The 17,204-nt window shown below is 54.9% G+C and overlaps 1 protein-coding gene across 1 annotated transcript; it reads right to left on the bottom strand.

Annotated features, from left to right (window-relative positions):
- Positions 1-457: 457 nt before the first annotated feature.
- CDCP2 (CUB domain containing protein 2) lies at positions 458-14,054 on the bottom strand. The gene is made up of 6 exons (XM_035020159.1): positions 13,976-14,054; positions 10,372-10,719; positions 7,155-7,490; positions 5,876-6,229; positions 2,802-2,980; positions 458-869 (listed from the first exon to the last, which is right to left on the bottom strand). The coding sequence occupies exons 1-6, from the start codon at positions 14,052-14,054 to the stop codon at positions 543-545; spliced, it is 1,623 nt and encodes a 540-aa protein (XP_034876050.1). The 3' UTR covers positions 458-542.
- Between the last annotated feature and the right edge of the window lie 3,150 nt (positions 14,055-17,204).

Below are 17,204 nucleotides of genomic sequence, written 5' to 3'. Positions count from 1 at the left end.
GGAGTTTGCAGGCAGGACGGGCCCGCTGTGGACAAAGTCCTCAGGGTTCCTGAGTCGGCTCTGGAGAGTGGAGGCCCCTGGATGGTTACTGAGCTTCCTGCCGATGAAGGCTTGTGATAAGCGGTTAGTTGGAAAAATAAGAGAGGCCCTTGTTTTTATCCCAAGTCGGTGAAGCCCTTGTGCGTTTAGGGAACTTCAGTTTTACCCTCTGTCACCAGGGACCACAGCTATCCACATTGACAAGTAACACACACGGGAGACTTCTTTTCGATAGCAGACTATCTTTGAAATTAGTAACAATTGCACACACACGGGACATGCCAGAGTTGACAAAGTTCTTAGGCATTCAGGCTCTTCTCTGAGCCTCAAGCCAACCCTGTGAGGTAAGGAGGGCACACGGATCCTCCCTAGGAAAGTGAGACTCAGAGAGGGACAATGACTTGCCCATGGCCACCAACGAGTCGACAACACCCGGCCCTGCCCCTGTTGTGGGGACCCCAAGCTGCCTCCCAGGGAAGCCCGCACCCAGGTCCCTGCCCCCCTCACAGCAGCATCAGGACCACGATGGCAACGACCATGAGGACTCCGGCCAGGATGCAAAGGCCCAGGAAGACAATGTCACTGGTGTCCTGAGGCACCATGGCCACAGGGCCCTCCAGGGCCTCCACCTCATCCCTGGGTGGTGCTTCCTGAAGATGCTCAGCTGTGGCGGCATAGGGCCCAAGCCAGTCGGAGCCAGACAGCAGGTGGACAGAAGCCTCCTTGCGCCGTGGCTCACAGCGGACCTCATACTCATGGACGTCCTCCTGCCCGCCAGCCGAGAAGTCGATGTACAGCACGCTGACGATCACTGAGGTGTTGTTCCTCCGCTGTGGGGGTCACGGGGCACTCACTCACACCTGAAGGGGTCGGGGCTGACCCTGTGCCCCTAGGTATGTAGGGACTCTGTGCCAAGGGGGCAGAACGCCAGGAGCCTGGGTTCTAGTGCCAGCTTGACCACCGACTCCCTTCCCACTTGGAACCTCAGGGTCTCCACCTGTAAAAGGGACACTACGGGGATGTCTGATGGGTCCGTGTTTGCTCTGGCTTCAAGGAGGCGGGGTCTATGAAGGACAATAACAGCAAGAGCAGGCCCATCTGCCATGTTCCAGGCTCTGTTTTAAGTGCGTTGTCTCATTTCGTTCTCACTATGATCCTCTTTTATTGGTACCATTAATATCCCCATTTCACAGATGAGGAAACTGAGGCCCAAAAGTTAAATCCCTTGTCTGAAGTCACACGACACACAAGTGACAGAGCGGGCAGACAGGAATGGTAGGAAGCTGCCGTCCCTGGACACTGGGCCACCCCTCTGGGGAAGGGTGTGAAAGGGAGTTTCAAAGGGGCTTCCAAAAGGCTCTGATTCCATGTCCCCAAAGGAGGCTTCTGCATTTGTGCCCTCAACCCGTCTGCCCCCAAACCCTCTGAGGAAGACCGGCGTCCTGGATTTTTGTGATACAGAATTGAGACCCTGGGCAAAGAAAGATGGGGCCTGTGAGTAGAAGGGGACCCAGTAAAGTCCGTCCACATGATAAAGAAGGGAGGAAAAAAATCACAGGAAGTGGAAGTTTTTAGGGGTTGTTGATGAGTGAGAGACTTGAAGGGGAAAAGCCAGCCACACAAGATGTGCTGTTATGGTTATGAAATCAAGTCTCCATTGTTTTTTAAGAGATGCACAGAAAGGTGGCCATTGCCTTGGGCTGTTCGAGCTGTGCATCTTTGAGAGCAGTTCAGTGCAGAGACTGGTCCTCGAGCATCTAGGACGTGTATAACGGTGACACTAGGAATCTAGGAGTCTAAGTTTCTCAGCTTTTATGTTTCCATGGTATTAGCCTCTGAGTGTCCGTGATACCTCGTTCTCCGTTTCCTGGTTCCCTGCCTCTGGGATGCTCTGTCCGTCATTTCATGACTCTGTGGAGTGTCCACAGAAAATCCCTGAGGGACTTAGGGCATGGAGTCAGGGTGAGGGCAGATCATCTTGGCAGCCAAGACTGCCCCCACTTCTCTCCTCAAGTCAAAAGGACAGAGGTTGCCAGAGGCTGGGGAAGAGGAGGGGTGGGCTGGAGGGGCCCCAGGTGGACATTTGGCTAATGTGGGGGGCAGGGTGGTATGGCTTGCTGGAAAGTGGTGATTTCTGCCAAGCCAGTCTGACACATCCCTGGACGCCAAGCCTTGGGGGTGGGGGTGAGCTCTCCCTGGAAGGGGGGGATCTCTCCTTTCCCCTTTAACCTGCCCCTAAGAATGCAGACATCTGAGGTGCTTGGGCCACTGCCCAGCGACTCCGAGGGCCCCAAACCTGAATTCATTTGTAAGCCTCACTGCCTTTGGGGGGAAGTGGATCCTGTTACTTGAAAGGCCCTTTTGTTCTGTGGAGCACAGGGACCATTTGGATCACAGGTTGGGGAAGGGGTGGCTGGAGGCAGCCGGGTGTGAAAGGGGTGAGGCCTGGGGGGGTGGGGAGTTCCCGGGAGAAGGGAAGGAAGAGCAGGAAGGCCTCCAAGGATGGTCAGGGTCAGGGCCTTGCAGGAGGAGCCTTCCATAGGGTTGTCGCTGGGTTACTCAGTGGGGGCCCCTTCTCTGTCTCCCGTTTGAGATCTTCGTCACGTCTACACTGAGCAAGTTTGTTGAGTTCTGCAACCAGGCTTGTGGGGTCACTGAGCCAGGAGGAGAAGCTGAATTCTCAGGAATGGCAGGCGCCTTTCAGCAGGGGTCAGACGCCCTCCCTCACACCTGCGCCCCCCTCCCCCCCGCCCAGCCCCTACCTGAGACTCGGTGCCGCAGGTGTCAAAGCGGGCCTGGATCCGGAAGGTGCCACCGGCTTCCTGCGCGGCGCAGCTGCGGCTGCCCAGGTAGACCTTGGTCCGCTCCAGCGGTGCCAGAGTCTGTGCGGCAATCAGGATCTGGAAGTCCGTGCGGGAGCAGCTCACGTTCATGGGCACGACTGGGGACGGAGGGAGGGAGCGGCTGGAGGCCTTAGGGGCAGGAAGTCTGCCCCCACCACCCCGACACCCCACGCAAAGGGTGATGTGTGCAGCCTAACGGGGATGTTTCACGTGTGTTACTCCGTTTAACTCCATCAGACTATGAGTTCCCGAGGGCAGGTACCCGGCCTTCTCATGTCCTTGCAGCCTGGCTCAGAGCTTGGCAGGTGCTGTGAATTCTGGATTCTGAATGAATGAATGAGTGAGTCAGTGAATGAATGAATGAATGAATGAGTCAGTGAATGTATGAATGAATGAACGAATATTCTTAATCATAAGAAGAGGTACTACCTGCTGATCTCTTTACCATGTGCCAGGTAGTTCGTTCAACCATTTAACAAATATTTCTTGTTGGCCTACTATGTGCAGGACACTATTCTGGCACCACAGAAAAAGAAATGGAAAAAAAAACCAACCCAACACCCCAAACTTCCTGCCTTCTTGGACCTTACATTCTAGTTGGGCAAGGGGGCAATAGATAGGTAAAATGAAAGATGTGTTGGAGTGGGCTGAAGGAAAATCAAGCGGAGAAGCAAGACAGGGAAAGGCAGAGTATGTGTGTGGGGGTGGGGGGCAGAACTGCGGAGAAGAAAGCCTCACTCGCTCCCCACGGTGACCCCATGAGGTGGACACAACTAAACCCATTCTACAGTTTTGGAAACTGAAGCTCTGAGAGGTAAAGTTGTTTGCAGTGGTTGAGTTGGGATTTCAGCCATTATTGAGTCTGTAGGTGATCCCCCCCACCCTATTTGGTGGGCCCCCACAGCCCTCCAGGCCGAGATGGTGGGACTCTCTGTGTCTGGGTATAGCAGAGCCTGTGTTCGTGTGCAGGGCAGTGCTGGCTGGTGTGGGGGCAATGGAGGGGGAGGAGAGGGCGGCTGGTGGGTGGGAAAGAGAAGAGATGGCAGGCAGAGGCCTGGAACTCTCAGCCCCTCTCCGGGAAATGCCTCAGACATATTTCAGCCTCTGGTGTCTGGGCAGTCGGGGATTTATGGGCCCGCCATCTCCCACGATGATCTCGGTGGCACTGAACTGTGTGTCACCCCTGATTGATGCTGAGGTTGTCCTCTAGCCGGGAGGCCGCCTGCAGCCTGGGCCACATCTGGAGCCTCGTCTAGCACGAGTGCCCCTGTCTGGCCCTGGGCTCCCACAGGGATCTGGGGAGGGGGGCGGGGTGGGTGGGAGCGGGGGCTCCTGCCCCTGGAACAGAGCTGGGTTTAGAGCTGCCCCACCCTCAGGCTCTGTAGGCACCAGAAGGAGAAGGGGCTTGTCCAAGATCCCACATTGCTGGGAGAGGACCCATGCCTAGAAATAAGACGATCAAACCAAAGAGGACCTTAAAGATCCTTCAGCCAGTGTCCTCATTTTACAGGTGGAATAACAGACCTGCAGAGAAAAAACCACCTGTAGCTAGCTGAGGCAGAGCCTGTGGCCCCTGGCTCTCCGGAGTGAAACCCTAGGAGGGGTCACTCTCACAAGGGACAGCTCTCCTCCCCCAGGTTATGGAGGAAGCCAACTGAGGCCCTGGAGGGTGGGTCTGCCCAGGCCACTTCACTGCCACTAGCTCGCTGTGGTGCAACCGTGTCCTTCCCCATCACCACTTGTGTAGGGGGTAAGGATGGAGGGAAGATGCTTGATTGCAGACCAGGCCCGAGACATGTGAGGGACAGACATCCACCCTCAGCAAGGATGTCCCCTGTTCTCTCTTTTCATCTGAATGGCCGCCTGCAGAGGACATTCATCAACCCCTTGCATGGATGAGGCCACTGGATGGTCGGTAAATGGGAGCATTTGGATGTGGCCCTGGTCTGTCGGAACTCAGCCCTGGCTCCCTCCGCCGGGACCCTACTGGGCCACAAAGAAGGCAGGCAGGGGTCCTAGTCTTGGCCGTGCCCCCGTTGCCCACGTGACCGCGGTGAAGCGTTTCTGCTCTCTGCCCCTCCCTTTCCACACCTGCACAACAAGAAGCTTTCGCCTGCTCAGGTAGAGGGAAAATGGGTCCAGAGCCAGGCTTTTCTGGGCCCACGGGCCAGGGAAGGGTGACAGGAAGAGGGGAGAGATGGTGGAGGCTGCTGGCTGGCAAATCTAACGGGCACTATGGAAGCTGGAAAAGCCCAGTGCCAGCATTCTCAGCCGCCTCTGCCACTGGGCATGGCCACCTGACCAAGTTCAAACTCTTGAGACCAAGAAGTCTTTCAAGAGCTTCTGAAAATGCTTTTGTTTTCCTGGTAATGGGACATTTGTAGCTGGCATCTCCCCTACCCTCTTCCAGCCTCGAACGTGGACATGATGTCCGAAGTTGCAGCAGCCATTTTGCAGTCATGAGGCCAAGAGAATCCCAGAGATACCAGCTGAGACAGTGTTAAGTCCCTGAACCAACAAAGCAGCTCCCTAGCTCCAGACTTCTTGTTATGTGAGGAAAACAAAAGCCACTTGTTCAAGCCACTGTCAGTCAGGATTTATGACCGATATAAGCAAAGCTTGTCGACATCTCCATGGTTATACCAATTGTTTATCACAAGTAACATGGCCATATTTTGCGTACTATCCCTGGATACACAGGATAAACCACAGCAGGAGAGAGGCCAGGGGCCCAAGGGGGAAGGAGAGAGATGGGGGGAATTAGGGCACGTGGAGTTGGAAGCTGGGAAGGCAGGACTCTGCGGGGTGGAAATAAGCAAGGGCCACATCGGTGCGGTCCCTGGGGTCCCAGGGCAGCAGTCAGCAGTGTTGTAGCCACCCGAGAAAAGGTTGGAGGAGACCCGCGGTGGGATGGAGGGAGGAAGCTGCAAAGGACCCCAGCCTTGCCCACACCCCCCACCATCAGCACGCCCACACCCTCCACCCCAGCTGACCTCCAATGTAGGCCACGGAGAAGCCCCTCCGGGTGGTGCTGCGGTCTGTGTGCAGTAGGAGCAGAAGCTGGTTGCGGCTCGAGGTGACCGGTGCTGGCAGGTGGTGGCCACACCAATTCCCCAGCAGGGAGGCCTCCTCGCTGGCCCCATCAAAGGCTGCCAGATGGTCGAAGTCACAGGTCCTGGTCAGGCTATTGGGACCCTCTAGGTCCAGGTCCAGGAAGAACACCTTGACCCGGTAGCCTGGAGGCAGGCGGATGGTCCAGTGGCAGTGAATGTTGTTAGGGTAGGCGCTGGGGTACTGGGGACTGGAGAAGTTGCCCCGCACGGCCGTGTATACCTCCTGGCATTCTCCTGGGTTGGGGAGAGTGGGACAGAAGGGACAATAATGAGAAGGGTGGAGACTGTCACCCTCTGCAGTACAGCTTGGGCAGTGGGCACCATAAAGGTCCTAAAACCACCCTGGACCACCACCTGGTGGGCACCGTGGTGGGCAAACCAGACAATGGATCCCAAAGCCTGCTTTAAACGGGAACTAGCTGAAGGCTAGGACTCTCATTCCAATTGGCAGTCCACTTCACGAGTGCTGGTCTGGTTAGGACTTCAATAACCAGACCTAATACTTGTCCTCAGAGTTGAGTCCAAACTTGGACCTGACAGACAAGATGGCTCATGACATGACCTTGCTTGTTTTGTCACTGCCCCTCATCCAGCCCTACCTTCCAGCCTCCCCAAACACCTCCCAGCATACGAGCACACTAAGCCCTCTCTGTCCTCCCTGCCTTCGCGCATGCTGATCTCTCTGCCTGGAATACCCTTCCCTTCCTTCTGCCTCTGGCTAACTCCTTCAAAGCACTACTCAATTCTCTCCTCCTCCAGGAAGTCATCCATGATTCTTATTGTTAACAAAGATCACAGTGGGTTGTCATTGTCTATTTCCTTCTCCATCTCCTCCACTCTCTAGTTCATTTTACTATCAAGGGTTCATTCATTCATTTGTACACACATTGATTGAATCCCTTCTATGTGGCCGGTACAGAGACAAACCCATAGGAACTCACAATCAGGGGAAATCAACGTGCCGACCGCATCCATAATGATAAGTGTTAGATCATTGCTGCAAAAAAAACCTCCAGAAGGAGTTGAAAGAAAGGACGAATTCTGAGTCAATCAGGAAGACTTCACAGAGGAGGTGACATGCTGACGCCTTGGCACTGGCCAGGCAGGGACACGCACAGCATGCACAGGGGACTCGAGGTATAGCCCCAGCCCCTTCTACCTGAGAAGTAGTAGGCCTTGAAGCCCCGGCCTCCAATGTTAAAGTCAGACTTGAAGACCACCTGCAGCTCGCGGCCCAGGGACACAAGAGTGGGGGGCCGGGTGCCGCCACAGTAGCGATGCCCGTGGGTGGGGCCAGGCCCCCCAAGCACGGCCACGTAGTCATAGGTGCACTCCTCACTGCCCTCCACCTGGAAGTCCACGAACACCAGCTTGACGGTGGCGGGGCCGGAGGCGTGGATCACCCAGTGGCACTCCACGTTGTTGGGGTAGTTGTCCGGGTAGTCAGGGCTGGTAAGGACCCCTGAAAGGCCCGTTAGGACACCACCACACACATCTGCAAGGAAGCCCTCCTGAGCTGACTTTTCTTCCTCCCCGTGGCCCCCCAACCCCCTCCCTTGGGAACAGGACGCCCCTCAACGTGCCACCCCCCCGGGTATCTATCTCATGGCAACCTCGCCACCATCCACCGAGCGCTTGCTGCGTGGCAGGCACAGACCTGGCACGTGGCCCCGACACCATCACCATCGCCCTAGGGGAATGCATAGTGGTTCTCCCCATTCTATGGTCGCGAAAATGGAGGCACGGAGAAGGTAAGTGACTTACCTGGGGGAGTCTAGGTTCACCCAGATAGACCCTGAGACAAGGGTGTGAGCACAAGGAGTTTATTTGGGAGCTATAAGGGCCAAGAGAGGGCATGTCAAGCCAGCTGCCCAGCCCTGTTGGGGAATCCTGGGGAATGGCGTCAGGCACACACCTCAGAGTTATGTCGCCCGAGAGAAAGGGAGCTGGGGCGTTCATACACCAACTCCCGAGAGTCCAGGCCGAGGGCTGTGGGGACAGAGGCGACCTGCCGAGACTCCGGAAGAAGGCTTCACATAGAGATATGGAGGTTGGCAGGAGCCATTGAAGTGATGAGTCCCCGGGAACCTGGGTGGGGCCCTGATGGCAGGCCACCCAGCTGGTAATGGGGAGAGCAGGCATTGCCTCGTTGCAGAGCCTGGGCACTTGACCTTGTGATTCTCACTGTCCCTTCCTACCAGGCCTGTGGCGCACAGAGGCTGAGGTGCCCAAGTTCAGCAATGTTCCCAGAGCGCCCTGACAGAGGAAACTGAGGCTTGGAGAGAGGGTCTGGTGAAGTGGAGATGGGCTTGAAGTGTGAAGACAGGTGTCGGTCCTCAGCTCTGTCTTCTATGAGGGGTGGGACCCTGGGCAAGTGACCCAGCCTCCATGAGCCTCATGGGAATACGAGAGGTCAGAAGACCTGCCCAGCCTGATCCACCAGGTGCAGGCTCATGCAGAATCTCCAGTGCTGATGAAACCCTTTTGGAACCCAGCCCTGCCAATCCAGCCAGGAGGTGGCTGATGATGAATGCCCTGCCCATGTGGAGGCACCAGCAGCGTGGGGCACGCTGCTGTTTCCCAAGACGCCAAGAACCTCGCCCCAGGGCTTGGCTTTGTGAACCTAGCTCTGCTCTGGGCTGGGCGCTAAGACTTCTTGTCCCAGTGTTCCTGCTTTCAGCCGTGTAACCTTGGGAAGGCACACTCCCTCTCTGCTCTTAACTTTGTTTGTGAAATGAGAGGGCAGGTTCTGACAGTCTGTGAGATCCTTTGCCACGTGAACACACTTAGCAGAAGCTTTGAATTGTGCTCTGGAGCGTTGCAGCAGCTCCCTGGGGCATCCATCGGCCTGCACATGGGGCAAATTTCACTCCTGTGCTGTATTCAAGCTCTCTTTAACGCGCTGAACAACAGCATCCACAGTCACAGGTCATATGTAAAAATTTCACTCATTGGAGGCCATCCATATTGACTCATGTTTTCAGTGATTGGCTTAGAATAAGTAAATGTTAAAAATATGAACTTCAAAAATACAGTAAATGCATACCAAGAAAGTACTGCCTTTATCTCTTTTATATATAAGGGATTAACCTAAGTTTCCATTTGCTATAATGGTACTCCTGTTTTTTTTTTTTAAAGATTTTATTTATTTATTTATGAGAGACAGAGAGAGAGAGACAGAGGCAGAGGGAGAAGCAGGCTCCCCGCAGAGCAGGGAGCCCGATGTGGGACTCGATCCCGGGACTCCAGGATCATGACCTGAGCCGAAGGCAGTCGCTTAACCAACTGAGCCACCCAGGCGCCCCGGTACTCCTGTTTTTAAAAATGCTGGAAAAGGGGCACCTGGGTGGCTCAGTCGTTAAGCGTCTGCCTTCAGCTCAGGTCATGATCCCAGAGTCCTGGGATCGAGCCTCACAACGGGCTCCCCGTTCAGGGGGAAGCCTGCTTCTCCCTCTCCCACTCCCCCTGCTTGTGTTCTCTCTCTCAAATAAATAAATAAAATCTTAAAATAAAATAAAATGTGGGAAGACATTGCTTATGGAATTATGACTTTGATATCCTAACATTTTAAAAACCTAAGAGTCTAAAATTCCAAAACTGTGACGAGATCAGTCTGTGATTCTTGTGTTTTGGCATTCCGCAGTTCTGTGCCTCGAAAGCCAGCTCAGGGAGGGGCGTCCCACCCGAGCCCTCCGACTGTTGTATGGGGAAACCTGCGCCCCAAGAGCCTCTGTGGTTGTCTGTGGCTTGAGCGGACACAAGTAAGGTGTTGGGTTTGGGCCTTGGGAGAAGGGATGAGGTTTGAGTGTCTGCAGAGAGGCCTGGAGACAAGAGGAAAGCTGAGACGAGCAAAGCCTCTGCTCCCCTCACTAGACTAAGGGGCAGGTTTCCAGGCAGAGGGAGGGAGGGTTAGGGATCCACAACATAAGAGGCATTAGGTAAGGCCTGGGGAGGGAGAGTGTCACCGGCTCCACACAGATGGCCCTCGTGCATCTTTTACTCCAGAGGGCTTGGGGTGGGGTGCCAGGGGTCCCTGCGCCTGTAAGTGATGGGGTGCTGCAGAGGGACGGGCAGCAGGGGCAACCTGGTGTCCTCTCCTTCGTCCTGATGCCATGGTATGGGATAAGAAGGACCATAGCGAGCACAAGAGGCCTTGCTCCTGGGTACAATGAGACCCTCCCAGGGATCCCAGGACTGTTGCCCTGAGGATGGGAACCTACAACACCATGACCACTGCTGGAAGCTGTCCTTGTCCCTGAGCTGTGGCAGCAGGGCCACCCAGGCTCCGGAGCTGCCGGCAAGCCTCGCTTCAGCCCACAGCTCTCCTCCCCCCCAGCCCCCGCAGGGCCCCCCTCTCCCTGCCAGGCCCCCCTTGCCTTTCTGGTAGCCAGCAGAAAAGCCTTGGCTGGCCACGTGCTTGTCTGAGTGGAAGACGACAGACATGACATGCCAGGAGGAGATGAAGGGCGGCGGGGGCACCCGGCCGCAGAACCTCCCCAGCAGGCTGCCCTTGTCCCCCGAGGCCCCGTTGTACACCTCCAGGTAGTCGAAGCCGCAGGAGTCGTGATACTCCAGGTCGAAGGCGTGGAAAGTGAGCAGCACCGAGGAGCCCTCGGCCACCACGATCAGCCAGCTGCACTCTATGTTGTAGGGGTAGAGTCTGGGGAAGTTGGGGCTGGAGAAGTTTCCGGAAGGTGCTGAGAGCACACCCCCACATTTGACACCTGGGGCAAGAGGGAAGAATGGCTCGGTCAGTGCTGGGGTCCTGGATGGTAGAGCCGGCCACAGACCTGGGTCTTCGGGATGGGGTGAGGGAGCATGAGGCCATGACCCTAAATCAATTCACTGATGCACATGTTTGCTCATTCATCTGCTTAATCCTCAAATACTTATCAAGCACTCTTTTATTCATTCAACAAATACCATCTGAGTGCTAGGCAATGTTCTAGGTGCTGGGGTTTCAGCAGGAACAGAACAGACAAAAATTCTTGCCTTCGTGGAATCTCCTGGGTGGTTCTGATGGGGAATGCAGATGATAAACACGGTGAGTAAAATATAGAGCATACTGAAGAGTGATTAGTGTTATGGAGAAAAATAAAGCAGGGAGAGGAGACAGAAACGTTGGGGCAGATCTATAATTTTAGATAAAACAGTACTATATGCCAGATCCTAGGCGTGTACCGTAGGGAATTTAAAAATTACAAACGATAATACCCCCACCCTCAGTGAGGATGCGCACAGCCTATTGTACTCTCACAAGTACATTCTTATACGTGCATATTTGCTGATATTTAAAAAAAAGAAAACAATGGAAGGAAACTAATAAAAATGATTGTCTGTCAGGGGAAGGAGTAAACAGAGGGGAGGATGGGGCGCCTGGGTGGCTCAGTTGGTTAAGCGACTGCCTTCGGCTCAGGTCATGATCCTGGAGTCCCGGGATCGAGTCCCGCATCGGGCTCCCTGCTCAGCAGGGAGCCTGCTTCTGCCTCTGACCCTCTCCCCTCTCATGTGCTCTCTCTCTCTCTCTCATTCTCTCTGTCTCAAATAAATAAATAATCTTTAAAAAAAAAAACAGAGGGGAGGAAAACAGGCATGAAGCTAGACCTTTTTCAATGAGACCTGTTTTATAATTTTGACTTTATAGTCATGAATGACTTTTTTTTTTAAAGATTTTATTTATTTATTTGACAGAGACACAGCGAGAGAGGGAACACAAGCAGGGAGAGTGGGAGAGGGAGAAGCAGGCTTCCCGCGGAGCAGGGAGCCCGATGCAGGGCTCAATCCCAGGACCCTGGGACCATGACTTGAGCCAAAGGCAGAGGCTTAACGACTGAGCCACCCAGGCGACACTCATGAATGACCTTTAATATAATTTTTAAATTAGCAAAAAACCATTTTAAGTAACCCCTAAAAATCCAAAACTGAAACAAATATCATATACATATATCAAGTTGGAGGCACATTCATCATGGGGGGAAATGATTTCAAATGACTTGGAAATACACTTTTTTGACTGTACATTCCTAGAGGGATATATCCCCGGGACAAAACGAAGCACAAAGAACTCTGAAACTTGACTCAGGAGACTTACTGTTTGTAATAACAGTCAGTACTGCTATTTTACAGTATTTTAAAAATTGGAATAAAGCACGTCTGCTAATGTCAATAGAAGCTAAGAGGTTCCGTGTAAGAAGAGAGCAATACAACCATAAAATTAAAAAATTAAATAGAATGCTTGTGATCCTCAATTTGAATTAAAGACAGTATGAATTTAAGACTTATTTTTGTTTCTAAAAAAAAAAAAAAATTAATTTCCTAGCTCTGTTCACTGAAAAGGCCAAAGAGCCTGTACCAGGCCTGGGCTGACTCAGCATGGGGTTCTCCCGGGGAGCGCACTGTGGAAAGGGAGGGCTGTCAGCAATGCCATAGGGGGCCCGACGGAGGAGGGCTAATCTTGCTGGGACAGCACTGTTGAGGGCTGGGGGGACAAGATTCACAGGGAAGGTGGTGTTTGAGTTTGCCCAGGAGGGACAAGAAGGTTGTTAGTTGGGGACAATTTGGAGGGAGGAAATGGCACGGACTCACAGTCACCTCGCCTCCCTGAGCCTCAGTCACGCATCTGTGAAATGGGGTGTCTGTGAGCACCGATGAGACAGAGCTTCTCCTTCAAGGGCCTCAGATGTACACCCAGCTCAGGTCGTCGGCTCCCTGTTGGCCCCTGCATCAGGCCCGGCAGGAACCCTGTCTGATTCATGCCTTTATGGCAAAAGGACAGAGGGATATTCTGTCCGGTGCCTGTCCTTGTCCTTCCCCCAGCCCTGCCCATGGGATAGGAAAAGCCCTGGGAGTGTTGGAGCAGAATTCCTGTGGCCAAGGAGCTCCCAGGTGCCAACACAAGCGTAGGCCTTGTCCTCCGGGACTCAGCCAGACGCCCTGAACCCCAGGATCACCCTGGGGCCGCTATAGCTCCGGAGGCTGGAAAATGGGAACAGCTAGCTTCTCCCCCTACAGGAAGGAGTGAGACGCCTGGGGACCCAGCCCACCTCTGCCACCGAAGAGGTGACTGGCACAAACCCTTTCCTTCTTTGAGCCCCACTTGAGCCTGCAGGAAAACAAGGCACTGAGGGCTGCTTGCTGAGCACCCCCAACATGCACGCTCCTTGAAATTCAGGGAAGTGATACTGTTTCCCAGACAGGCACACAACACAATGGGGCTGGAGCAGCACAAGGAGACCTGGGGCCAGGGTGCTGGCACAGGGTTCTGGGAGGTCCCAGGAGGGAGCCTCTGAGGCTGATGGAAGGATGTGGAAGGCTTCCTGGAGGAGGTGGTGTTTGACCCAAGTTTGATAGATGAGCCACATGTTATCAGAAGGCAAAACAGAACAGGGACCTTCCAGACAGAGGGTGAAGCATTTCCAGAAGGGGGTATGATCCTCTGCCAGAGCTTGGGGTGCCCAAGGGACACAGGGGACCGAGGCTGGATATTATATAGAGAACTGGGGCCAAACCTGGGGGACACCGAATGCCATCAGGAAGAACTTTGATTTCACCTGGCTGGTGGTGGGGAAGTACAGCAGGCTCTCAGGAGGAGGATAAAGTCTTCCTCCAGCAATAAACCTTCTATTGCCTCTGAGCCATTCCCTTAGCCCTTGGTAGCTATGTCTCCTTGGACAGGTTACTTAACCTCTCTCTGCCTCAGTTCCTTCATCTGTAAAATGGAGGACTCATACCCACCTTGAGGTTTGTCCTGAAGATTAAATGCAATCATATTCGTAAAGCATCCAGCGCAGAGCAGGTGCTCTGCAAATACTGCCTTTCACCATCTCAGAAGCAAATACACCCTCAACTCAGCCAACTCCCCCCAAAAAAGGCCTTCTGCTTTCTGGCCTCCCACATGGAAACCTCCTGAGACCCTGGCAGCCACCTGCACCCCCCCCGCCCCCCATTGCAGAGCCTGCCTGTGTCCTCCGGAGCTCCTACCTTTCATGGCGTGGGCCCTGGGGCCTGGGCCCAGCAGCACCAGCACCAGCACCAGACAGGACCCCAGCTCTGCCAGCATCCCCTCACTGGGGGCCCCCACGGGTCTGCAGAACTCGGGGCAGGCCAGGATCTGAGGGTCTGGAGCAGGGGAAAGGGAGATGAGTCTGAGAGGGCCTCCAAGTTAATGGTGGCCTGAATAATTCATCGGCCCCTCGAATTAGTAAGCTGATACCCAGGTGCTTCCTTCATTCCACCCTGAGGTGATGGATCTAGTGTCACCGGCTTGACACATTCTGAGATCTGCACTGGCCGCCCTGGATCGGGAAGGGAAGCACCTCAGGGCGGGAAGGGAATTTGGTGGTAGAGAAAGGGCATGAGTTTTGGGGCTAGGCAGATCTGGCAACCACCCTAAGTCAGCCTCTAGCCCACCGGGTAGCCTTGAACAAGTCATCTAGCTCCTCTGGGTCTCAGTCTTACTCATCTGTCCAGTGGGGCCATTCAGCCCTGCCTGTAGGAAATGGCAGGCTATGACCTATGCTGCAGCCCAATGGCTGTCCCTTCCCCACCCACGGGGGAGCTGAAGGGACCTTCTAATTAGTGGGACAAGTGGGAAAGGCATCCTTCAGACATGCTTAGATTAACTCAGAGGGAGGGCAAAGGAGGCTGGAGTGGGCAGCTGATGAGGGAAAATTCTATTTTCATGGAAGAAAGCAGCCGGAATAACAGAATGGGAAAATTGTATTGTGCATCTCCTAGAGCGACCACGGATCTGGGCCACAGTGTAAATTCTGGCCAGGAATATTAGATATTCCCTCCTCAACTGATCCACAAACGCTGCCTGAGCATTACTCTGTGCCAGGCTGGGTGCTAGGAGCGAGGCTGCAGGAACGCTCTCAAGGGCTCTGTGTCCAACAGGAAACAGGCTCTACGTCCTCTGGGAGCCGTACTTGGTTCTGTTCAGCCCAGCGCTCATTCCCCAGCAACTTCTCTGTGCAGAGCCTGCACAGGGCATCTGAGGGAAACATGGCACGCTCCTTCCTCCCAGTGAGGAGCCTGGGCTCTGGTTGGGCCCACAAGGTCTGATTCCCAGCTCTGCCATTCCTGCTGGGCTGGGGCAGCCTGGGAAAGTGGCCCAACCTCTCTGAGGCCCGGTCTCCTGAGCACGAAGAGGAGAAAGCTAGTAGCTTGTCGTCTGCTGCAAGGATTAGATGAGCTGGCGCCTGGCTCCCTGCTTGGGAGCAAGCATGATTTTTATTTACCTCAGAGGGACTCAGAGGGCCATCTGCCAGACCACATGCTGCTTCTGGCCCATCCTTGTGTCAGGAGGTCCCCAGGGAACCCTTTGCCGCCAGCATGGGAGGCCACCTGGAAGGTGTTCAGCAAAGAGCATCGGGGATGGTCGGGCCTGAGGGATTGGCTTACCTTTGGGGCTTGATTGGCAGCAACAGAAAGGTTCTGCTGTCCTGGGCCATCTGAGGGGACAGGAGATTTAATCGCCCCCATCGTGTGCATGAGAGAGGGTGCTGACCTAGTGCCTGCTGAGTGCTGGGGCCTGGTGCCAGGAGCCTCATGCCCGTGTGCACATGCCCTTCCAATGTTACAGGTGCACGGTAGACTCCCTGCCTCACAGAGGAGGAAATCAACACCTAAAGGGTCTGAGCCCACTGTCCTGGGTCGAGCAGCTCCACAGGAAGACCCTGCAACAAGGATTCAAGGGCCAGTAGCTTATTTGGGAGGTGATCCCAGGAGGCACAGGCAGGGGCATGGGGAAGTGAGTCAGGGATGAGAAGAAGCCAGTTGAGGGCATGGTGATGAGTCACTGCCACTGTGGACAACTGATGCTCCACCCCCATGAGCACCTCCGGGAGATGGTGTAGACTACGGCCCCACGTTGTTCCACTGAGGGGTGAGGAATGGCCCAAAAGTGCAGGGGTTGCAGGCAGAAGCTGTCTGCATGCCCAGGAATGGTGAAAACCAGGGATGTGGGCGGGGCCGTGGTGGCACCAGCAGAGTCCTGCAGGACAGAAGACTGTGGCCCTTAGTGCGGCTTCACCCTTGACCTGCTATCCCTGGAATTACTCACCTCTGAAATGTTCATTCCACCCCTGAAACAGCCATCTCTTCCCATGCTCCCTGCAACCTCTGGTCTCTTTCCCTGCCCTCTCCCCACACCTGGCATAGCCTTTGCCCTATCTTCTCTCTTGGGCTTAGATTCCAGGGTCAGGGCCATCCTGCTCTTTCAAGACATCTGCTGGATCAGCCCAGCTGGCCGCACCCTCCCTTGCAGGTCTGGGCCTCTGAGCACTGCTGGGCAGCACGCCGTCACCATGCGGTGGCACTAGCACCATTTCAGCATCTCCAGCCCTTCCTGGGTCTCAGTTCCACCCCCCAGCCTTTCTGTGTTTCCCTAGGTGGCTCTCTCTCTGACCCTCCATGGACATCATCCCAGACGGTCACCAGTCTCCCCCTATAATAACCCCAGCCCCTCCTGCAGAGCCAAAAAGACGTAAAGCAGAAACCCCTACACCTCACAGACCTCCCCCTGTCTCCAAGTGCTCACGCGTCCCTTCCCTCCAGCCTCAGGGAACGGTGGTTCCACATCCTCTCCGAGGCCAATTCCCCTCTTGTGCCTGGAGCCTGCCCCTCTCACTGCCGTAGGGACCTAACCCTGCATTAGCTCCCCATTCTCCAGGTCCCCAGCCTCGCCTGCCTGGCTGCCCTTCTCCCATCCCCATTTAGGCATCATGGGGGTGGCTGGGATACAAACACTTTCCATGAGCCTGTGTTTCCCTCCAGCTCGCACCCTACCCATCTGCTGGCTCTCAGAGCCCGGCTTCTTGAAGGCTGTGTCTTCCCTTTCTCTCCTCCTCTCCTCCTCTCCCTCCTCTAGGGTCTACAGGGCTGTGGGCATATTACTGCCACAAAAAAACCCGAGGATTTGGTCAACAAAGCGCAAGGCATGGATGGCTGTTGGGCAGGCAACCGGCGGTAACCACCAGAGTGCCCCTCGGGCCCCTCAAAACCCACAGCGAACTCATCGCCACTCCCCACCCCCAAAATTGCTTCTCCTCTGGGGTTTCCGATTCTAGGTGGTGGCATGACCAGCCCACCGAGCCAGAAATGTAGCAGCTGCCTCGGCCTCCCTTCCCTTCGGTTCTGCACTTGAGCTTGGCGAGCACTTCAGGCTCTGAAACAACTTCTGAAACCACCGCTCCCCACACTCACCACC

Source organism: Mirounga leonina, unplaced genomic scaffold (genome assembly GCF_011800145.1).
Source record: "Mirounga leonina isolate KUSES-001 unplaced genomic scaffold, KU_Mleo_1.0 Mir_173, whole genome shotgun sequence".
NCBI lineage: Eukaryota > Metazoa > Chordata > Mammalia > Carnivora > Phocidae > Mirounga > Mirounga leonina.
The sequence above is the reverse complement of the archived record's forward strand: the minus strand, read 5'-3'. Positions and strand labels throughout refer to the sequence as shown.